The sequence below is a fragment of the Xyrauchen texanus genome, chromosome 7, assembly GCF_025860055.1.
Source record: "Xyrauchen texanus isolate HMW12.3.18 chromosome 7, RBS_HiC_50CHRs, whole genome shotgun sequence".
NCBI classification, from domain to species: Eukaryota; Metazoa; Chordata; class Actinopteri; order Cypriniformes; family Catostomidae; genus Xyrauchen; species Xyrauchen texanus.
The window spans coordinates 2,775,991-2,801,301 of NC_068282.1; the positions used below are offsets into that span (position 1 = coordinate 2,775,991).

Consider the following 25,311-nt stretch of genomic DNA (forward strand, 5'->3'; position numbering starts at 1 on the left):
AGCGTTTCAAAAACACTCCAAAACTATGACGTTAGGAAACTGAAAACGGAGGTTTCCTCTGAGGTTGCTCTTTTATAGCTCAGGAGATATCAAGTAGGTTTTAAAGTATCGACTTTATCTTCTTTATGCTTCTTGGAATGTTGGAATGTGCAACAAGGAATATCAAAAACGGGCAGTTGGAACGTGCATCTGCTTTTTAAATTCAAAAAGAAGAAGAAAATGACCCCAAACAGGCATATATAGTACACTTTGCCCCCAAGTGCAACACTCTCGTGTTCTTTTTGGCATCTATCATCGCATTAGTCGGTGACTGTCTCCACGGTGACATTTGCTTGATGAGGATTTCATTATAGCTGCAGGGTGTCTGCATTCCTTTAACTGCGTAATGATCCGACTGGATGACTGTCAATGCGCATTAGGGTCAAAGTACACATAATTCCATTCTGTCATCTCTGTTACCTTTTAATAAAACATAAGAACATCTGACTAATCATCTACAGTATTATACCGTCTTTTGCCTGCATTCAGCTTTGTGTGTTTTCCATCTATTATTGTAGGTTGTTCTGATGTCATCTCTGTCATTGAAGTATTTTGATCCTGAGTGTACACTGTTTTGATGCATCTGTCTTGACTAGCTTCAGGTGGTCGCTGCATTACACGTGTGTTTTTATCCACTGACATAAGAGCACATCTATTAAAAGCGGTCGTGGCAAATGGGGGAAAAAAGCTGAAATGAAAGAATATCTGGTGACTGTGTGTTCAAACAAAGTCCCTGTTTTAAAATTACAGTTACAGCTGTGCTACACATTCAGGGTGAATCTGCACCCTAAAATCAAAAGAGATAAATTATATAAATAATATATAATTTGCATAAAGAATAAGAAGCCTATTGTTAGGACATTTTTGTTTTAACATGTGTTGCATTGTGATTTTCATGACAAATTTGCAAAAGGCACATTCCCCCAAAACTGTCATTACTGTTACACCAAAAACATAAAAAAAAACAATGTATACATACGAGGGTATGAGGAGAGTGTAGTGTCAGAAAAGCTCTCTATAAATGCAACATTCATTCATTCATTCATACAGTAGCTTTACTGCAGAATAGTAAAAATGACTATTACATTAGCGATAATAAAGAATGATTTAATGAAGAGTAATAACGAATGAGATGACACTTAAATAAAGTCAGAATACACAAATCTTTGGTGTGCCATATATATATATATATATACACAAACATCAACCACAACATTAAACCACCTGCCTAACATTGTGTAGGTCCCTCTCGTGCCACCAAAACAGCGCAGACCCATTTAGTTCAGCTTTCAGTTAATGTTCACATCAACCATCAGAATGGGGAAAATAGGTGATTTGGACCGTGGCATGATTGTTGGTTGTAGAATATTTTTTTTATGAGATTCATGAACTTTTTCAAGGTCCAAAAAGTAAATTTTTACATGAAAAATGTGCAGAAGGCACAAATTCTCATTACTGCTATGCAAAAATGATGATGATGATGATTATGATGATCATAATAATAATAAATAAATAATACATTGGATTTAAATTCTTGTTATTATGTACATCCAACATAGTTGATAAAATCATTTACAACTATGTATTTATGTTGCCTTTCATTCATTATTTAATTAACCCTTATGTGACCTTCAGGACATTTTTGTCTTTTTTTTATTTTTTTTTTTTTTTTTCATTTTGGCTGTTATTGCCAAAGGCATACATTTTGGCAAAGGTGTGTATTTTTGGGGGAATTTTGATATTTCAACCTTTAGTTCCTATAGTACATCTATAATACACTGTGTCCTCAAAATAGTCACACTCAGGACCTTCAGGACAAAAATGTCCCCATTGAAACCCATTAAAACGACAATATCTGATCCCAGTGCCATTAAAGCATAAAATCATGAATTCTATGATATTGTGCTTTCATTCCGGAGCCCTGGCGTCAAAATATAAATTTGTAATATTTTCCACCAGATGGCGCCATTTCTCATGTTTAGCCTATGGAGCAAATACAAGCTTTTCACCTATTCTCTGTTTGCTGTATTATAGAGACCTGCAGGGCAATAGAATATATAATTCAGCTAAAATTGTGTGTGTGTGATGGTATGGATGTCAGAGTGTGCTTTGTATGTGTGTATTGAGAAATGTATGTGTGTGTGTGTGTGTGTGTATAAAAAACAACAGTGGCATTATGTAAACAAACTGACATTTAAAGGGTTAAAATCCTGAAAATTGTATGAATATTTGGTAGTAATATTTTAGGACTGATGTTGGTTAAAATATTAAGTGTAAAACAATATTAATATATTATAGTTTTATGACTGTCTTTTTGATGCAGCCATTTTTGTCCTTGAAGGAGTAAAAAATTTTATTGACGCACAAGCGTTACAAATCATTTACAAACATGAAAATAACATTAAAATACACAAAACCTTAATGGTCCAAAAAGTGTATGTGAAACCTGACATTTTTTTATTATATTTATGAACATTTTCAGGTAAATAAAATAGCCGCATGAACATTTTTGAAAACCCATAATATTTATTGATTTCAGTTGTATTTTTAGCCATACATCTGCATATTTGGATAGACATTTAAAAGGTTCGGGTGCTGGTTCTGTGTAAAAATGACTTTTGCATCCTTCTCGAATCACTAGTATTTCATCAGCCCAAACCAACACAGAATGAATGAAACAAAACCAATCAAATCACCCATATAAAGCAAGCTGGAAAGATTTTGGCACATGCACACATCTTGAATGATCATGTATACTTTGAGATATTTGTAAAATAACTGATGAAGAACCCATTATGTAACCTTTTGTTGTTGTAGTTGTGTATTGTACAATGCATTATTAAATATTCCCATAGAAAACTGACTCCAAATAATAACAATAAAACAATCCGAAAGAACGCAACATCCACAAGTGATCTGGATAAATAGTTTAAAAGCAACAACACACTAAATGTATCGTGAGACAAAACTGAGCAAATCCTCACACTTCACTGGCACATGAATCCTTGAGCTTTCGCCATCACTTATGAGTGAAACTCATGAAACCAGTCAAGAACATGATTCACCCCAAAATCAAAAAAGAGAGAAAAATAAATCATATTTTTCTTAATTAAAATGAAGCATATCTAATTAAAAAAATTACTATTAAGATTTGTGTCCATGTAACATTCTTTTTTTAATTCTCATAATTCTCAAAAGTAATTTACAATACTGTAATAATTATTTGTTTTACTGTATTACAGAAAAGTTAAATGTAATATAATAATTTTGTTTAATTTAAATCAACATAAAGGCAGTACATGATGCGTAAATGCCTTACTATTTAAATATTTATTATGTATGAATTTATTTATTGCTTTGCAGTAAATGAATTTTTTTTCCATTACATCAAACATCCTAAAAAGAATATTTTTTTTTAATGCAAATTATATTAAAAAAAATAAATAATCTTGATTTTGGGGTGATATATGAACTGGACACGCGTTTGTGTGATTTCCCCCATATACATTTGTTTTAATCTCAGCCAGTATTGGTTCGTATTTTACAAAAAAGAGTTCCTAAAAAATAAATACAAAGATTTTCAAGACTTGTGTCACCAATAATTTGCAAACTTCAACAATCCCACCCATCCTTTCGTTACTCGGTCAACCCTTTTTTCACCCACAGTTTATTCAGCATGTCACCCTGACAGTCAATATTCGTCAAATATCATGTCCATTTTTTTGGCCCATTGCCAGGATGAATAAATAAATAAATAGAAAGCAATAAATACACAAATATCATTTTCCCGTTTTTTTTCTTGGTCTGTTTTTCTTTAAATAAATACATATTTATTCACATTTATATTCACGTTGGTATTTAAAAAGTCGTTTACCATTGTGTCCATCCTTTTCCTGGTGAGTAACAAGTGTTTGTTTCCAAAGATGAAGAAAGCACAAAAAAAACCCCCAAAATGTAACAAGTAAACAATGAGTGTCTGGCGTGGTGCGTATGGCACGGCCAAGTTTTCCGATCGCTCTCATTGACAGGACAATGAGAGGATGTTGGAGTTCTGCCCAGTGCCACGGCCCTAAACTCGTCCCCTTTAATATTTGTCCTGAACTCTTCTACGAGACAAGAAGTCACTTTACACAGTATACCGGGTGACATTAAAACTGACTGGGTCCCAAAAAATATCACTTCCGAAATTCGGGCGAGGACAACAGAGAAAAATTGGCTCCAAGACCGACGAGAGGGGCTTCCGAGAGAAGTCGGTGAGAATGGGGTATAGCAGGTCACGAAAGTAGATAACCACGGCGCTAGGACCCTTCCTCCTCAGGTTGGGCCGGGGCGTAGTATCCCGCCAGTTGCCTGAAGCGAGGTCCCCAATCGCTGAGATAGGAGAAGTCCTGTTCCGATGTTGTCGACAATGTACGGATGGAGCTAAGCGAAAGCGCGGGCGAGCTGGTTCCTTCAAAAGCGTACGTCTGGAACGAGTCGTAAGGCGGCACTGATAAGTCTGCGTCCGCTTGCTCCACCTTCTTGCGTATATAGCCTTTGAAGACGGAGAAGTCCGTGGGCCCTCCGTCTCCGGTCACCCGGTTTTGGATCCTCTGGGGGACCGAGCGTAGGTCCGGACCCGAGTCTGAGCTCTTGACCTCTGGGAAGTCGTAGAGACTGCGCAGGGCGCTCATGTCGTAGGCCTGGGTGTCTTGCTCGCCTCCGCCTTCGTCGTTGTATTTGATGACGTTGTCACGCATGTCTTCCTCGTCTTCGGACATGCGTTGACCTTTCCTGTGGCGCTTCAAGGTCAAGATGAGCAGCACCAGGACTGGAAGAAACCATAAGAGAGAAACAAGGAAGAACACTATTTACTTTCTTGTAGAAATAGTTCAGCCACAAGTAAAACGTCCTTTATTGAGCCCATTTACGTGCACGTTTTTGGACCGATAATGCTTAAAAAGCCAACAACGTGTACGGTCATGTAAACACCTTAAACGGGTTTACTTTATCCAGGTAAGGTTATAAAGAGAATATCGTGGACTGATGGCTTCAACAAAAGCATATTACATCGATTAGCAACCTCGGCGCTCACGGTAGGTCTGTCTTTAAAGGTTTCTAAGTTAATAAATTGGCTCATGGAAAAAATTTAAATAGGATTTAAACTTCCAAAACTGTTGCGCTGTCTACTTTCCATATTTTTCTCATTGACAAACAAAAATGAATTCTTGCTAGCTAAACATTAGCATGCAATACCAACCTCGGCCACCAGGTGCCACTGTCATTAAGCATGAAATCTTATGCTTACAGATTTATAGTTACAGTATAATACAATAACAACATTTTGCCAATCTTAATTAAGAGAAAAACAGGTTATTCGCGTGATATTATCATGAAGCGATCGCCTTGATACGTGATACGAGCGCAAAGTAATCACAATTGCTTTCGGGACCTTGAATAACGTATTATATGCAAGTAAGGGCAGCTGGTGGACTTTCTGGTGCCCACCTAGGGTAAGATGGTGCCCCCCTAGGGAGTTGGTTCCATAACCAGACTGCATAGTCTACTTATAGGGAGTGGCGGTACTGCGCCCACGGCATCTTCGCCTGAGTAATTTCGCGTGCTAAGGTGTGTATGACTGTGCTTTGACAATGTGAGTTATTTCTGATCATTTGATGACCTTCACCACAGGTAATACTGATGTTGCTATTGATATTGCGTTTTTAAAATTGTTGGTCTATGTAAATGTCTTTGACCACTGCAATGCCTCTCGCTGTATTTTCTGAGTTAAATGCTGTGTTCAAAGGCAAAAACAAAAACAAAAAAAAGATTATCATGTGTCGCCTCACAAGGCAATTAAATAATAAATAAATAAATTCACCAATTGACATTTTAGGGCTTTCGTAGAATATCCTTTTTCACTTCAAATACGTCACATTATGGAAGTAAAATGGTTTGCAAATGCCATTTCACGTTAAATTTCAACACACGATACAGATTTTAGTTGCAGTGGTGTGGAAAGTTTCCTAAAAAAAACGTTATATTGTCACTCCATAAAGAGCATCGTGTTAAAGGTGAGCTTTGTGAACACGTACCATAACAGCTTTTTACCTATAAGCAATTATGATATATTCATTCAGTTTATCTAAAATATGCAACGCCTACACAGGTGTCAAGATCCTTTTTGCAACAGCCTCGAAAATGACATATTAGAGAACTAAATTGTCTCAAACAGGGAAGAAAAATCCATTAACCTCAAATTGACTTTTCAGTAAACAACTGAGATATGTACGACTGAAGTCGAATGCTTTCTGCGGAGCACAGTGAGGGTTGGGAGGGTTACTTCTGAAACGTATTCCACTACAGATTACAGATTACATGCTGTAAAATGTAATTTGTAACGTATTCCGTTTGATTACTCAAGGTCAGTAATGTAAACTAAATACTTTGGATTACTTCTTCAACACTGGTAGATTTTTTCACTTGTTTTGAGTATAAAAACTCAAAATACACTTGTTAAAAATACATTCTCTGAAAAACCGAAATATCTCATGCAGTGTTGTTTGTAAAACAAGATTAATCAAACTGATCTTGTTTTAAGGATTTTTAGATATTTTTTACAGGAAAACAATACAAAAATTATTACCAAGAATATGATTTTTGCCCTAATATTAAAGGTCTGACAAGAGAAAAATAAATTATGATCTAATGTGAATTTTCTTGATAAATAAATATGATCGTGTCTGGTCACATGTGCATGTAAAATGGCTAGAAATAGCATTTTAGCTTAGCGTAAAGCTAACAATTTACACAAGGTTCATTTCGATTTCTTCTACTCCAAACTTACTTGAAACGTACTTCTCTGTCTGCTCGTGTGAATGTAACACATCATAAGAAAGTGTTTCAGCGCTGTTCAAATGCACTTTGGTTCACATCATTTATATGTATAAATGTTTTCCATCTGAAACAACTAAATATGAAATTAAACAAATGACAATAAAATGCAAAGTAATCTCTTCAGTAATCAAAATACTTTTTGAATGTAACTTTATTCTAAAATAACTGTAGTCGAATACAGTTACTTATATTTTGTATTTTAAATACGTAATCCCGTTACATGTAATCCGTCACTCCCCAGCACTGCATATAAGTAGGATAACAAAATATATAGGATTGTCAACATTTAAATGGGAGGAGAGACACTTTCATTTGATATTGACGTCAAAGGCTGTGTGTCATTTGGTAGAAGCTAGCAATATTAGACCGATGTCGATACTCCCCAACACTGCGCTCAGTAGACAACACGAGGATTATCGTATAACAAACTCAATCCTGGCACTGGTGTCCAGCTAGGTCTTCATTCTAACGAGACTTGTCCTTTCTGTAGTATTTCGGCTTGTGCATTTACAGAACAAGGCCTGATGAATAATCTCATGGGCTGAAAAAAAAAAAGTAAAAAAAATAAATAAATAAATAAAAAAATGTAAAAAATATATATATATATGCTTCCGAAAAATGAAAACGCAGCGTAGTTCTAGCGGGAAGACAAGCAGCTGTACATCAACACATCATTAGCTGGGTAACTCCTAGCCAATCGCATGTAAGCCAATGCTTTATAAGTCTGCTCACAATCTATCACATTGCTGTTTCAGTGTGCTAACACGGCAACCTCCACCACCCCACCACCACCAGTTGAGCCCTGTCCCGCATGGTGGTAGGCTCCTCGCCCCTGCCTCCTATCTCTGGCAGGATATGACGGTTCCGGGTATAACTCCCTAGGACCGCCGGACGGGGCCTACGCCAAAGAGAGAGATATTACTTCCTGTTTTACATTTAGCAAATAAATGGCATCTTAAACTTCACTCAAGCCTGCGTGTCTTCCCGATAGAAATACTTTTATGCAGGTGGATTTAAGAGTGATGATTTTGTAAGTGATATACTGTATCTGACATTACATCCCAATGACTTTATACATCTAACAACATTTAATTGTGATGGGAATTGTGAAATAAAAGTATAGTCTTAGTCTTTACTGTGGTAAAATCAGTGTAATGCACAGCCTTGAGTGGCTAATGAACAACAAGATGACACAAGTTTATATTTATGTTTTACTAGAAAAGTAAACATCAAGATTTTATTGTTGGATTCAGTCCTTGTCTGGTGTTTTCACTGGTTGCTATGGTATAGCTAGGCAGTTGCTAAGGTGGTTTTGCTAGTTGCTAGGCAGTAGCCTAGCTTGGGATGCTTGGGTGTTGCAAGACAGTTCCTAGGGCGTTGCTAGATAGATAGACAGGCAAATAGAAACGGCTTTCAACGCTGCTGATCCAGTCGAAATTCAGAGTCAGAGCCGTGTAATTAAAGCATTACAAAGCATGAGAACTTCACAAAGGTGAATAGCGGATATGAATGAGGAAATAAATCTGAACTGAAAAGAAAAACAATCGCGTCATAAATTATTGAGACAGAAAATTAAAGCGGCATCACTCTCAATAAATCAATGAAGCCGTAATCCAAGATGTATTATCTTAATTAGGGAATGCATTTGTGTATTGTTTATTTATATGTTTGATTTGTGAGTGTCAATTTAAAGACACACAGGCTCTCTTGCTGAACGTGTATAGATGTACTGAAATTCCCTATTGACCCTACTTTGTAGAAAAGTCCAATTAATCACACTCTCAGAATAAAATGGTACTGTCTAAGTAACACTGCCCGTCATTGGGGCAGTACCCTTGTTTTGGGTACATATTCGTTCCCAATAACGAATATAATAGAAAAAATAAATGGTTCTGTAAAGTATTTTCCTTGATATTTTGACATATAAGTGTTCTTCCTATTATAAAAACATACTGTAAATTTCAGAACTCAAAACTGAATCCCCAAATTAATAAAAGCATTTATTGAAACCAAGCTGCAAAAACACCTTGTTCTCCACTTCCGTGACTTTCCTACATCACTAGGGGGCCTATAAATACATGACCGCCTCTACAGCGATAAGACATCAACGCCTACATTTACACCAATGCACACTTGGCCCCGCCCACTGGTGCTTCAGTTCGTAAACTGAGAATGAAGGGCAAACAAAGCCTTCTGTGTCCTAACTATTCCTGAACACCAAAGGGGACCCATCTGGACTATTTTCAATATTTTTTTGTATTTAAATACTTATATCTCTCTCCCCAGTTTGGAATGCCCAATTCCGAAGTCCTCATGGTGGCGTAGTGGCTCGCCTCAATCCGGGTGGCGGAGGATGAATCTCAGACGTCTCAGCTTCCGCATCTGAGACGTCACCACTTGAGCGCGTTACCGTGGAGACCTAGTGCGTGTGGAGGCTTCACACTATTCTCCGCGGCATCCACGCACAACTCACAACATGCCCCACCGAGAGCGAGAACCACATTATGGCACCCACGAGGAGGTTAGCCCAACGTGACTTTACCAAACATTGCAACCGGGCCAATTGGTTGCTTAGGAAGCCTGACTGGAGTCACTCAGCACGCCCTGGATTTGAACATGCGACTCCAGGTGCGATAGTCAGCGGCTTTACTTGCTGAGCTACCCAGGCTCAAGAGAAGCTACTGTCATTCAGCTGCTGCCTCTTGCTGTTTTGGGTACAAATGTGTCATGGATGCATTCTCCCAACTGCACTATTTTTAATTGTTGGTGTATGATATGCACTGGATGGACGTCTTTGACCTTTTAGATGCGTTTCCGGTGATGAGCATTTCAGTGCAGGATGATACTGGAAACTGGATGTGTGTGCGTCTAGTTTACACCGTGCTTTGGACTATGTATGTGCGTCAAGTAGATTTGTCTTCATCGTATTTAATAAAATTATTGAATCTTTGCAAAGGAACTGTTATTGAAGGATGGGGTAGTTATAAACACTTGGACGCAGAGCAAAAAAGCAAGTTAACAGTTTCATTCATGAATATTTCAAATGTCACAATTGTTTGACTGTTTATGGTGCTGACATCCTGTTTACACCAGACGCATTCATTGACGCGACGCAACACAATGGCTTGAGGGTGTCTACACTGTGTGCATCGACACAAATGTAACTTCTTACGTTTAGTTTACATTTACTTGTGTTGTTGGAAGTAGTAGCGCCAGTGCGTGCTGTGCAAAATGGAACGGGACATCTGTTTACTGTCAGCGCAACATGATGCACCACAACGGATGCTTCGATGGTAAACAACGTCATTTATTATAACGTGTTCTGTTGCTTCAGACGCGACGCAACCTTACGTCCGATGAAGACACGATGTAAGTGTTAACAGTCGTGCTTGAGATGAAGTATATATATTTGGATGCAATGTGTTGGATGTGCATTATGTGTAACCCCAGAAATTTTGTTTTATAATGTTGTGGAGCTTGTTCGGTCTCTTCAGATTGAGTTTCAAAAACGGATCTATTCGAGGGGCAGCATGATGTTAGCCAATCATAAAAGTGGGCGTTTATGTTAAAGTTTTAAGGTGGAGCTTAGGCCAAAACAGAGCATTTCAGACAGGGTGGAAAATGATCATACATTACTAAATTATGCTAATTACTAATTATGCAAAGAGCATTTCATGACTTCTTTAAATGTACACAATAGGTTATTTTTATTTCATTATTTGTATTTTTTTGAGAGTGCATTAATAGTTGCTGACTTGCATCACAGGTCATTTGAATAATGTGAAACCCTGCTCATATTTGTTGCACAGGTTTACATGATTTTCTTCCAAAATATTAAAAAAATGTACAATGCAAAAAAATTATTTCAAGACAAGTATTTTTGTCGTGTTTTCCTGTAAAATTATCTAAACATTCTTAAAATGTGATTTATTTATTTTTCAAGCAAATATACTCATTTTTTGCAGTGTACTTCCGTATTCTGACCTTGCAAACCAACAAACTCGACTCACTATTGTCCACACTGTTATTAAGCTACTAAACATGAGCACATCCTTATATTTTGTTGACAACTGCATTTGAAATACAAGGAAAGTGATGATACTAAATGTTCCTGTCAACTCCATGAATATAAATCCATAAATAACAGACATAAACAGCTATCATGTTAACATGTTCTTTTCTGTTCCCAAATAAATTGACCATTAAATCTGCTGTCATTTCTCAGCTTGCATCAAGTAGCCCATGTAATATAAACAGCAAACACGCAGAGTCTGTGTCAAAGAATGAAATACAGTAAATAATATATATTTTTAATCAAAAGTCAATGTGAAACTCACATTAAAAAATTAAGGGTGCAACTTTTTATTCATCAGGAATTGAATGGAAGGTGAAAAGTGGGCGTGACATACCAGAATTGGGTCAGGTGGTTGGAGTGGAGGGGTTAACCCCTTATACTCTGGTGCATTGTTGGGCTGCCACCCTTTATTTTTCACACTGAAATTGAAAAGCTCAACATTCACACATACTGTGGACTAATTGTTGACTAATGGACTAATTGCTTAGCGACTTGGGGCTTACAGCAGCAGTTAATGGTGCATAAAAGAGACGTTTGTATTTGATGACTTACACTTAAATCATATTTCACTTTGTGATTCTTTTTGGAAATCTTTCGAACTGTGGAATTAAGGCAACTTAAATACCTATACAGTCACATTCCTGAGAGTAAGAGCTTTCATTTGATATATGACTTGTCCATTTATGTGCTATGTGAAGGACTTTTATTTTCATATAAATATTTCTACTACCTCCTCTAGGGGGCGCTAATTTTCAACGTGAATGATTCGAAGCCTTATTTGGTTATTTTAAGTAACATAAATGCAGAAGTGATGATTATCTCTGAAAAGCTCAGATTCTAAGCTTTGAAATGATACCACATATGCCTGACTTATATATACAGGGACTTTAAAGTTTTAAGCGTAAAAATGTTTTGCAATATAACGCCCCCCTTTTGACTTGCCGGCGGAACGTTAAAAAGTAAGAGGGCTTGGTGATGTCATCTGAAAATGAAAGTCTTTTCAGAGGTAGGAAAATGTATTACATTTTGATGAATTATGTATACAAACGCCAAAAAAAAAAAAAACATGCACTGATAAATTGCGCACAATAAGTAAATAGTGTCAATTTTGATTTCATGTTGACTTTTAAATGAAAAAATAAAAAAATAGAAGCAGCGACTGACGCTAGCTTTTTGATATTTTTCATAATAAAATGTCTGAGTGTGTTTGTGCTTTTTAACGGCATAGTGACTTTTAGATAAAAACTAACTATACAAATAAAACAAATAAATAAATATACACTAGAAACTCATGGCACAAAAACGAACTCAACGCACCATAAAATCTGTGTCGCAAAGTTCACTTTCTGTAAGTGATTATCTGAATATTTCATTAAGCACATTTCCCCCCCGAGGAACATGTCTGATCAAAGGCTATCCGTTTAACATAATTATTCCTGTTATAAGAATGTCATTGTCTTGGATTGTGTTCTAATCTTGCGGGTAAAACGTTTGGGGTCAGCTCGCCATTCTTTCATCTTTCCGTCTGAGGATAAAATGAAAGCTTGGTTTAGAAGATAGCACAACACTGCAGCACTTAAAAATACTTGAAAGAACAAAAAAAAAAAAAAAATCTGCATTTTATGAGACATATTCTTAGACAAACATTCATACCAGTTCAGAGTTAGAAAAGCTCTTGCTTTAATTAATAGGAGACTTTATTTTCTTAATATATTTTTTTAATTTTATGCAAGTTTTAGAAGTATCTTCAGCTCGCTCAAACACTGCTATATTTTCTCCTTAAGCTAGAAAAATAATGCCATCACTTTTTCTGCTTGATTCTGGGAGGTAGTAATACATTACACAACAGAAAATACGTTTTTTTAAATTAATTTTTTCCCCCTTAATTGTGGTGGTAAAAAATATTCTCATTCAAATTTCCTTTTTACAGTTTGAATCTCATTCACATTTAAGATTGGGGCTAATTATTTTTGACCAGTTTCCTGTAACACTGTTTTATAAACTACTTTTTTGTTATTTAAATGTTTATATGTTACGGAAGCCCTGAACCGCAAGGTGGAAAAAAAAATAATTGCGTCTCAGCTCCTTCCTGAGCCTAAGTCTTAAATTTTTTTCTCTCTTAAAATTTTTTATTTTTCTCTCTTAAAATCTTTTTATTTTTTTCCTCTTAAAAAAAAAAACTTTCTCTCTTCAAAAAAAATGCATGCGGTACCAACCTTGGCCACCAGGTGCCACTATCGGTAAACATGTAATCTTATGCTTTTATTGCTTTCTCTGTTGCTATATAGTTGAATAATACATGTATAATTTATTTAATGGTTTGCGAACCGACAAAATCGAAGACAAAATCAGGTTACATATGTTTGATCTGGCATTCGTTATCGTTGAGTTATTTATTTTTTTTAAATGGTTGGTCTTTCTAAACACTTGTATGACGTTTGCTCAGTGTTACATGGTGGAAGCGAAGGAATGTATCGAGGAAAACGGGAAAGATGGGGAAATTATTATCATGTCTGTCCTTTTGAAGTGTTCATCTGGTAATGTTAATATTGTTGTCAGTAATCTAATTTCTAAACGAAATGATCATTTATAAATTAAATCCTCGCGACTGAACGGGGTGTCATATGCAGACTTTCATGGTGGAATTTAATTATAATAATATATTTTAATATAACAAGTAACTCATTTTTTTCAAGAGAGAAAATAAAATAAAAATTTTGAAGAGAGAATAGTTTTTTTGACTTACGCTCAGGAAGGAACAGACGTTTCACCGTTATTTTTTATTTTTTCCACGTTGCGGTTCTGGGCTTCTGTAATATGTTGCACACCACAACAATGTCATGAACAACTGGTGGGCCAGTGGTGGCTCAGCGGTCAAGGCTCTGGGTTACTGACTGAAAAGTCGGGGGTTCAAGCCCCAGCACTGCCAAGATACCACTGTTGGGCCCTTGAGCAAGGCCCTTAACTCTATCTGCTCCAGGGGCACTGTTTCATGGCTGACCCCAGCTTAGATGGGATATGTAAACACAACTGTTTCATTGACTCTGTTGCGGTACTGGTGTACTCTGCACAATGACAATAAAGTTGAATCTTAATCTTAACAGTGTTGGGGGTTTTTCTGATTACAACTGTAATCTAACCTTGTCTAATAGGTGCTCAAAATTCATTGGCCGATGGCGGCCATGTTTTTTAGATATGCCAATGTCCTCAAAGACAGTCATGGCACCTTGGACAAAGACACTGCTTGCCAAGTTTCAACTCAATCAGTCTAAAGGTTGTGTAGTTACAGCCAATTTCATGTTTTTTGGAATTATAGCGCCACCATGTGGCAAAACCACGCCAACTTTTCTGGGTGACCAAAGCTTGACCTCTTACAGAAGCATGCCAAGATTGGTGAAGATATCTAATTTCCTTCAAGAGTTATAGCCATTTACGTAAAATTGGCCACTCCAACTTTAGACTTGTTACACTACATACCTGACATGTGATAGGGTGGACGGCAATTGTTTACTTGCAACCAGGTGACGCTAAAAAAACACCCACGTTAATGATATCGCAGATGGCTTCATGGATGGAGAGAGTGCAATGTTTTAGGGGCTGTTCAGACTGAATGCATTTTGCGCTAATAAACCGAGATGCAGCGTAATAAGTGGAACAGAACGCAGGTGTCTCGAAAAACACGTTCTTGAAAAGTTTGAAGTTCTTTTTAACTTGACACACCATCTCAAAATATGTGGCGCTCTTGCGCGAGAGGTTGAAAACCAGCGATATAATGTGCAACGGTCAAAGATGTCCACCTTGCGTATGCTTACATAGAAAAACAATTACAAACCGGTAAAGACAGACGCAAATAGGCAAACAGCTTCTTTAACACTCTATTCGTTCACTGGTCTCTTTTCACTTTTTTGGGTGCAAAATCGTGGTATGTAAGTTCCACCGTGACTTCTAGAAGCAACTGTTTACCAATGTATCTAAGTAACATTTAGAAAGAGACCAGATCTTTGGGTAAGTGATCAAATCACATTTGACGTTCAGACATAACCAACCTATCTGGACGGGTTGCTTTGGTAACGACGTAGGCGTGCATCATCTCGCTCTCTAAATAATTAACCTGTCCAGTCGCGATGCAGAAGTCCTCAATCGCTGAGTTTTTCTTGTGCGACGGAGGACTTCTGCATCGTCACTGGACAGACTGGACAGGAGACTAGAAAATATTGTGATGCGCCGTGCTGCAGTCACCGATTTTTGACGTCATCGTTGTGCATTCTGTTGAGAGTGACAGATTTCATGCGTTTTTTTTTGCTGTCCTGACTATCAAAAACTCATCTGGATATGCAAAAAATCATATTTTTAGTGGCAGTCTGAACAAGGCCTAAGACATGCAACTCATAAGCTGATAAGTGAGACTGGGAACGTGCAAAGATGTAAATGATACACCCTCCAACGCAATCCTTGCGTTAGGATTGTAATTATGTAATTAACATATGTAATGCACTGTATCTCAAGAGTAATATGTATGCGTCTTTTTCATTAGATTTTCCAGTCTCCAGTGGTGTTCTTTTTAGGTCTGCAATTGTTTACTCTCTAACAAATGACTGTAGATATGCAAGCAAATTATTTTGCAGAGGCCTTTGTGGATTTAGAAAGCTTTCGTGCTCTTTGATTCCATATTTATTTCCAAAGTCTAAGGTAGATAAGTCTTTGACCACACTGTCTTCTTATTGGCCGCAAGCCAGGTAAAGTGAATTGAGTTACAGGCCACAGACTGCATTTGCAGTGCACGATGCATACTAATCGAGATTTGGTATTAAGATGGGTGATTCCCATTTAGAATACAGCTGGAGACTATGGGAGAATAGACCAGCTTTGTATTGACAAGAAGCGAGAGAAAAAATGGTTTGTGTCAAACACAAAGTGAATTGTGCAAAATATTCAGTGTATATTTACATGCACGCTTGTAATCAAGCTACAGCAGGATTATGCGTAGTCAAGCTACAGTCTTCATTTGTCTATTCATGTATACGTGACACTATGCGTAATCGAATATTTCCTCCGGAGCATGTATGTGCACAACGCCGAGACCAATTGTGGTCCGATTAAGGTGTATACACACTGGACGAAGCCGAGCTACAATCACATTATCTAGGTATGCTAGACTGACTTCGCCAAGGAAATGGGCAACGTTTCAGTTGACATTTTAAATAGACAAATTATTGTTTTAATCCAGCTGAAGTCAAACTATTAATGTGCATGTAAAACGTACCGAGTGGTTGTCAATAGCATAAAACCATTGGGCTAGCGGCACTTTGTGGTCCGTTCTGCATACTGCGCCGGCTCATATTAGCTTATTGCGACCCATTCGGCCCGTTATGCGGTTGAAACACTGGCCCGCTCAGTTCTGGGAAAATGCCCGGTATGCCAGATTACCAGTCCAGCCCTGATTATAAACAATATACACTTCACTGTAAAAATACATTCTCTGCAAACAAAAAACTAAAACTAAACATCTTATGCTGTTTTGCTACTCAGATACATTTATCTTGTTTTTATGATTTTATTTATATTTTTATATTATATATATATATATATATATTTAAATTCTCATTGAGAATAAAATATTTGCAGTAAATCTTTGCTCTAATATCAAAGGAGTAAAAAAGTTGTTCTGATGTTAATTTTCTTCATAGCATTTATTTATATAATATAATCATGCAAGCTAACAGACGCATGCAAAGGCAAGAGATAGCATTTTAGCTTAGCATAAAGCTAAATGTTCACATGACAGTTTAAACAAGGTTAACTATTTTTGCTGCTCCAAGCTTAAAAACTCCACAGAATGTCCACAACGACATCCTTTTCAGATCCTATGTGGATTCGGTTCATAGATTGAGTCCAAAATGTGTTATTTGTAGCATTCTATAACAATGTTAAATGCTACATTGTTAGCATTTCTTTTAAAATTACCCTAACTAACCACATAAAAAACAATGACATGATTGAATACATGTAACAGGATATTATATTTAAAATACAAAATATTAGTAACTGTATTCCACTATATAATCACTGGTAATCAGATTACAGTTAGCTTTATGCTAAGCTAAAATGCTATTTCTTGCCTTTACATGCATCTGTTACCTGGCGCAATAACATTTTATAATGAATTTTATGCTGAAAATGCACGTTGGAGCATCACTTGCGCAAAGATGTAATGCTTAATGAGAATTTAAATATAGTTTTTCTGTAAAAATATCGAAAAATCCTTAAAACAAGATACATTTACATGAGTAGCAAAACAGCATGAGATATTTGTTAGCATAAGGCTTTTTTTAGACAATGTCTTTTTTATTTATGTACATTTTATTTTTTTATTACAATTTTTACAAGTGAAAAAAATGGCCAATGCTAAAGAAGTAATCCAAAGTATTTTGATTATGTTACTACCTTGAGTAAACTAACTAAAGTGTATATCTTTAAATACATAACGAATTACATTTTACTGCATGTATTCTGTAATCTGTAGCGGAATACTTTAAAAGTAACCTTCCCTACCCTGCATGGCATGTAATCGTGTATTTATTGCATTTATGTTTCATCGTTCAAAGCGTTTCTAACGTTTTTTTGTTACGCTGTAGAAACGCGTTGCAGCTACTCTATATAGCTCACAAGGGAAAGTTCCTCAATGACATCATTTCCACCTCTTTATATGAATAAATGTCGTCCAAGTATTCTGATTTAAATTGTAGTGGAATACAGTTACTGATATTTAGTATTTTAAATATGTAATCCTGTTACATGTATTCCACTACTACCCAACCGTAACCCTTTACCTGCCCTTGCAAAACATGTGGCGACTCCATGTCATGCAGATGTTTGGATAAGCGGACCCGACAAGACGACTAATTCACCCTTTGGCGGTGGGTGGCCAGGACTCCCATCACAGCAGATGGGCTGTAATTTGGACGGATGTGTGCAGATGTCTTGCTGCGCCCAAATGGATTCATCACACCGCTGATGGAGGGGTTGTTTGTTTGTAGCTAATTAGGCAGACATTTGTTTTCAATCCCTCCTTATCATAGCACAAATTGATCTAATAGAAACGGGGGGTTCAAGGAAGGTTTGGAAGAGAAGGAACACCTTGTCATGTAACCTATCCAATCATCGAGCAAACATGCTAGTAGGGTTTCACGGTTTACAGGTGCTAATCCCAAACCATAGTATAAGCATAGTGATGCTCGCCTTAACGAGCAGTACTAATTGAAGGGATTTGTTTGATGACCTGCGCAAGACCCAGAAATGATTTAACACGCAAACATGGAAAAAAAGAACACTTTGAGAATTGCTCATTGGACTGCGAACAATTGACATCGCTTACATCGTTGTGAAAAGCGCTAGCAGAAGACAGAAATAAAAAGAGATATGCTGAGGGAGAGAGTAGAGTCATAAAACTTTCAGCAATGACAACAGAACAGCAATCCATGGTTCTTCTAATCCAATGGAATGGGAGCGCCAGTGGCCGCGGATGACAGATAAAGCTGGTCTATTTAAAGCGTGTGGCATTCCACGGGGACAGCGGTGCTGATGCAGCTGTTCTGGCAAGCGAAAGCTACATCCGTCCTGAGCATCCCTTAACTCACCCGTATTCCAGCAGAGAGGCTGCATGACACTCATTCGGGCCCATGTTACTGTACGTGCGCTCTCCGTCTGAACAAAAGCTTTCGCCTGATAGATGATGTGTGGCGGTAGAGTCAGCGCGCGGAGGATGGCGGATAAAATGTTGATCAGCTTTTATGTCATTTTGTTTTTGTTTTTTTGCATCCTGCTGCATTTGAAAGCATATGGAAGTAAAAATGGTGTTTGTACAGCAGTGTTGGGCAAAATTTCGAATGTAAAAATTGGCTCCCTTTCTATTCATGAACTTATATTGAATACGCTTATCTTTTTCCCTGAAATGTAGAATACATAGTGTCTCCACTGACATATAATGCTGTGTTCATGTATTGTCGGAATTCTACTTGGAGCTGTCCATATCCTTGGACCTGGGAAGTTATACATTTATTTGCAACACACGTAACGCCAATGGCTTTGTTGTTGATAACGGCAAAATATTTATCAATATTAAATATTAGCTCACCTTTATATGTTCTTACAATATGTCTAAGCACAAAGAAAGCATTCAGGGTACCAATGGCATAATAAAATGTCATATTAAACAGAAATACGGTGTATGTAAACTACCTTCAATTGTAGAGGCAGCTGCCATATTGGTTCTTTTTACATGATGTCACAAATCGGAATCCCGTAACTATGGTAATTCCAAAATGACTTGAACACAGCATATGTCAATATTGTCAAAACTACATTGCTGAGTCTGAGTATGCATAATTCCCTACTATTTAGTATGCCAAACAAAGTATGCCAATGGAGTAGAATGTCCGAACCCTCTGTGGGTATACTCAGTGTGTTCATTGAATCCTTCATCAAATACAATAGATACTCTGACATTATGGGATTTCGGATGTTTGCCCAACAATGGGATAAAGAAAAGGGAAATGCATTTACAATTGACAGTGCAAGTAAATAAAAAGTGTTTTCTCTAGAAATCAACAGCATGACACATACTAGAGAAAATAACAAAAATAACATGGCAAAAATAACTAGATAGGTAAAGTTTGCCAAGATAAACTCGACAAACCCTGGCCTGAAAGTTTAATAGAATTACTGTAAGTGCTACTGATTTTGAGTAATAGAAGTTTGAACACAATGAAATAGAATTTTCTTTTTCCGCCTGAAATTTTTTTTTGCATACAGATGCCTGCAGATGACTATAACTTGTAGCTATTAGCTTGAGAACACAATGGGATCACAGCATGAATCCTTACCTAGTCCAGGTTCAAATGTTATAACAATATCATAAAAAATGAATATTTTACACATGTTTTTCTAAGGGTACACCCAGGTGTTTTATAAAAGTGCCTTTTGGATACTCCAAAAGGTCACTTTGGAAACCTAGGACAAAAAGGCTGCAACTTTTGAACGCTTCAACGTACAGTCATAATTTTGGGCTCTAATGAAAGATGACACTTAGAGCTATCATATTCCATATCCAGATCCACTATTAGTTTTGCTGACACAGAGTAACTGATGCATAAACACATTAGAGTGCCTTTTCCTTCTTGAAACTAAATGTTGTGCATATAAAAGAGTCAAAACTAGTGCTATGGTGGACAATTTGTTTATATAAAAAATACACAACAAACTATTTACATTAATTTTTACATAAAGTATTTACAAACCATTATAAAATTGTACATGTTTCTAGCAACATGCCAGTCATTGTAGCAGTCACATTTGTGTACAAAGCACATAGGCACAACACAGGAGAGTACTTCACTGGTGTCTTTGCATGACACTGCCTGCACTTCAGACCCACCAGCGTGCAAGATTTGGTGATGTGCAACAGCCTGTGATGTGCTCTTCGTGGAGCAGGAGATACGGGTCTGGCTGTGGATTGAGACCCCAACTCTGCCATGCTCCTCAGCAAGGGTCTCTCTGAAAGCCCTCCTCTCTTGATGAGGTGCTGTCCTGCTGCTCCACTTTATGTGGCCGCTTGCTGAGTGGGGGAGAATAAATAAATGTAATTTACAAAGCTAGACACAACTTCTCCATCTTTTCTGTATTCTATATATATATATATATATATATATATATATATATATATATATATATTAGTTTTTCTTTTCGAAAGTGTGTAAAAATGTATTATTGTATGTATATTTACTGTAAATACTGTATACTTTGCCAATGTACTATGGAACAAAGAGATGGGCCTACACCTCCCCATGAATTCAGCACTGTAACAAATAGATGGCCCTACACCTCCCCCACCTCCCCAGCATTGTAACAAATAGACTCTCAAACACAACATATATTCTTATTTTCAACTTATATTTATTGATTTATTTACTATATATATATATATATATATATATATATATATATATATATATATATATATATTTTACAGTAAATATACAAAACATCTATATAGCATGTCAATAGATCTGAAACAAACAATGAACTAAAAACACGCACAAACGGTTCAAACACTCACTGAGGAAACACAGGACAAAGGGTAATTACAAAATGTGTATTCATTATTCAAACTAAAGCTTATTTATGGAATATACAGTAATATATGTTATAAACACAAGAAAACACTTACTTGTCCAGAGCCGTGTCTCATCTCTCCATCTGCCTCTGAATCATCTGTATTGTTTTCAGAAATTTCATCTCCAAACTCAGAATTTTGACAATGAATGCCTTCTTATATCACATCCTGGGGTGAAAATCCTGTTTTTCAGGCCCTGCTTTCACCATATTTAAATCGCCAAATGTGTAAACAGTTCCAAAGCAGCTCTGCATGCATTTACGCACGGAGGCGCACAGCAGGGGTAAACTCGAGGAAACTTTACGCACAGGAATAACAGAGCCGCCATCTAATAGTTCCACTAAAGTCGCGATATCACTGTTTTCAGAATTTCATTGGCTATACGATGCGCCAGTCATTTCCACTCTTCAATGTAATTGGTTTGATCAGTAAACAAAGGAAAGTGGGTATGCCCTTACACTCGACACAGATGGTGGTTGGGTATTGAAGGCTGTGGACAGGACATGGAAGCTCCTATTGGGTCAAATGAGGTGTCAATCGAAAGGCCAGAGTGCGTGCTTCCATTTTGTTTTAAAAGCTCAATGTTTGAATGTTTATCAGACCTTACAGTACAGTACTTACTAAACATGTCTAAAGAGTCTGTAGTCAAAGAATTGATGCATTTCTATGCCCAGCCTTATTTTTTGAAAGTTTTTTAACAACTTATTAGACTTCTGAATGATACTTTTGCATTCTTTTGAATCTTGAAGAGTTGGTCACCATAAACTTCCATTGTATGACATCACTGAGCACAAATTTGCCAGTTCACAGTGGACGGAGTTACCCGCATGATGCTGAAAATAGTAAACAAGCGATTGATAGAATTTACCATTGGTCATTACTGCTGGTTAGGACAAAAACTCTGATTACCATAGAAAATATACCTTCAATCGTGTGTCGTTTGCCGTCAGGTTAGGACACCGAATGACTGTGGCTGCCTGTACCCTCCTCTTTGTTTCTGTTTGATTTCAGACTACTCCATTTAAAATAATAAGGCTGGGCATAGAAATGCATCAATTCTTCGACTACAAACTCTTCAGACACATTTAGTACGTTCTGTTCTCTGTTTTGTGTGCAGCTGTGTTATGTTCTGTTGTCACTATCGCTGTGTTGGACCTGTTTTTAGATAAACAAAACGAGTTTTCGCTTGAACGCCGCAATGTCACGAGGGGTCTGCGTGAACTGTTGCTCTCGTGTCCTATCATGAACACACACAGGAGATCAACGGTCAGTGAACATTTTCACAAATTAATACATTAGATTTCACGTTTGTTTCTCACCAAATCTTATCATATGTGTGGCGAGTATCCCGTGTGCTTCAGCGTCGCCCCCTGGAATTGGAGCGCATTATCCAATCAATCCTGGAATGCAGACGCTGATCGGTCTCACCAGCGATCTGTCAGCTATAGAGGATTTAAACGCCGGAGGAAGAGGAAGCCGATGAGCGATGACTCCAGAGAATGGCACTATTTGAGTCTTTAATTCCAGGCTCCCGCGACGAGTGAGCCCCGATCACAGCACAGAATATGGGAAAGTTTCACTGCACACAGGATTCACAACGTTCGCTTCTATGTCTCAATCCGCACACCCTTCCTTAACACACCCCTCATCTACCATTGGTTGAGCAAACAGATAGTCCCGCCCCAATCTCAAGGAATTGGTTGAGACAATGTTGCTGCATTTTGAAAGTGCCGCAGAGTCACACTGTTTATACTTTCCAGGGAAATCAGCCTACGAATGACTTTTAACAACTTATAGTTGACTCTGCATATCAAACTTGAATATGAGAAATCATTTTAACATTAAAAAAATGACACACAACACTTTTAAGATGAAATGAAGTGATGTAACTCCTTATATGATCCATGCATTAAATATTTTACCTATGAGAATGAGGATGCAGACCAGCAGTGCGATAAGAGCGCCGGGACTGAGCGCCGCGGACATGACGTAAGCCGTGGTGTTACAGGACTGGATAGCTCCATCCATGTCGCAGCCGCACACGTGGATGGTGAGCGTTCCCGTGCTGCTGAGGGCGGGAGGGCCGCTGTCAACTACCAGGATGGGTAACAGGTAAACGTTCTGCTCCTGACGGTTGAATCCAGAGCGCTGCGTCCTGATACCCGCGGTGTTGTCTACAGGGTCAATGAGAGAAGAACAGACATATTTTTAAGACTAGTATTTGTAAATACAGATGCATTAGTAATGCAAACATCATGTAGATTATACAGTGGGGTCCAAAATCTGACGCATATTAAAAATGTGGGATTCACAATCTAATTTCAACCTGGGAATCAAAAGATCTTCAGTTGTTTAGTCGCTAATTATATACAATTCTTGGATGAAAGTCTCCAACTGTGAGTACACTTACAAAATAGCACCAATACAAACTTTCCACAATTACTGACTTATTATTATAATTATAAATTATATAAATTATAAATACTTTTGGCCAGTGTTTGCAACTAGTCCCATTTTATTATTGAATTAAATTGTATTTTGCATTAGGAAAAAATTACACAAATAAGTCTATTTTTAAGCCTTTTTTAAAAGCGAAGCCTATTAATTAAATGAAATTAATAAAGCGTAAAACTTTTTAACTTCTAATTTAATTTAGTAAATGATGACTTAATTCAATTGAATAGAAATGCATTATGAAATTCTTAATTAAAAGTGTATTTTTAAGACCATTAAGATGAGCACGATGACATTAATTCCATTTGATTAAATAACTTAATTAAATTCAGCACAATTAATATCATGATGTACTTTGCAAATGCACTTCATAATTAAAAAAATATAAAATTTGATTTATTATATATATAAATGAGCCCTGCGATGGACTGGCGACCTGTCCAGGGTGTCCCCCGCCTTTCGCCCAATGTTAGCTGGGATAGGCTCCAGCCCCCTGCGACCCTGTACACAGGATAAGCGGTTGACGATGGATGGATGGATGGATATATATAAATGAATTATATTACTATTCAATCAGCTTACATTTTTATTTTATTTGTATTAAGTATACATTATAATTATTCTTTTTTGTGAGATTTTACATGAAGAAAATGAAGACTGTTAAGAACAGCATAATTAAACTAAATGTGAGTGGTGCTTGCCGTGGCAAAACTCGTCAAATTTTATTTTCTAACTTGTTGCTAAGCATTAAAATAATGGTCATAGAATGTTGCTAGCATGTGTTTTTCATGATGGTAGCATGTAGGTGTTATGTTTGTGTTAGCATGATGCTAGCATGTTTTAGTACATTGCTAGGCGATGCTAGCATGTGTTAACAGGATACTAGCACGTTTTAGCATATTTTAGCACTTCGCTAGTTGATGCTAACATGTCTTAGCCTGATGCTAGCAGGTTTTTAGCATGTTTTAGTACTTCGCTAGGCGATGCTAACATGTGTTAGCATGATGTTAGCACGTTTTTAGCATGTTTTAGCACTTCGCTAGGAGATGCTAGCATGTGTTAGCATGTTGCTAGCACATTTTTAGCATGTTTAAGCACTTCGCAAGGCGATGCTAACATGTGTTAGCATGATGCTAGCACGTTTTTAAGGTGTGGCTATGAAGATTTTAGGTCATTACTTATTGGCTGCTTGATAATATAAATCAGGAGGGAGAGAGAGAGAGAGAGACGCAGGGCTGTCAGGCCCTTTGGTGTCTGTGTGTGTGAAAACGTCGGTTGGGATTTAAATTTCTGAACATTCCACAATGTTAAGTCAATGGGACTTTTTTGACCGCTTTTTCGTCCGCTGTGCGAACATCGTACACCCGATCGCTTAGAAAAGAGTTAGCACACCTCTCCTCAATGACCCGCACGATTTGACGCCTCACTCAGGGGTCTGTGACAAAAGCTGCGGGAGGAGTAGCGCGCCAAATTTTGTGTGGAATAATAAAAAGAGGAAGAATAAGTATGCAAGAGAACAATAGTGATGCCTTGCCTTTGGCAAGCACCACTAATTAATTACATTTGGTTAAACGGTTAAATTAAATTCCATTCAAAAATAGAAATATTAATGTATGTTTACAACGGCACTTTACAAATGCACTATACAATGTAAATAATAAAAAATAAAAATAAAAAAAATACAATTAAATGAAAA

The 25,311-nt window shown here is 37.2% G+C and overlaps 1 protein-coding gene across 1 annotated transcript in view; it reads right to left on the reverse strand.

Annotated features, from left to right (window-relative positions):
* Positions 1 to 3,433: 3,433 nt before the first annotated feature.
* LOC127646767 (cadherin-22-like) overlaps positions 3,434 to 25,311 on the reverse strand; it is a 144,344-nt gene continuing 122,466 nt past the window's right edge. The window contains exons 10-11 of the mRNA XM_052130634.1: positions 23,084 to 23,335; positions 3,434 to 4,849 (exon numbers count right to left, since the gene is read on the reverse strand). Coding sequence (XP_051986594.1) covers positions 4,338 to 4,849; positions 23,084 to 23,335 — 764 coding nt within the window. The 3' untranslated portion in view covers positions 3,434 to 4,337. The remainder of the gene's footprint in view (positions 4,850 to 23,083; positions 23,336 to 25,311) is intronic.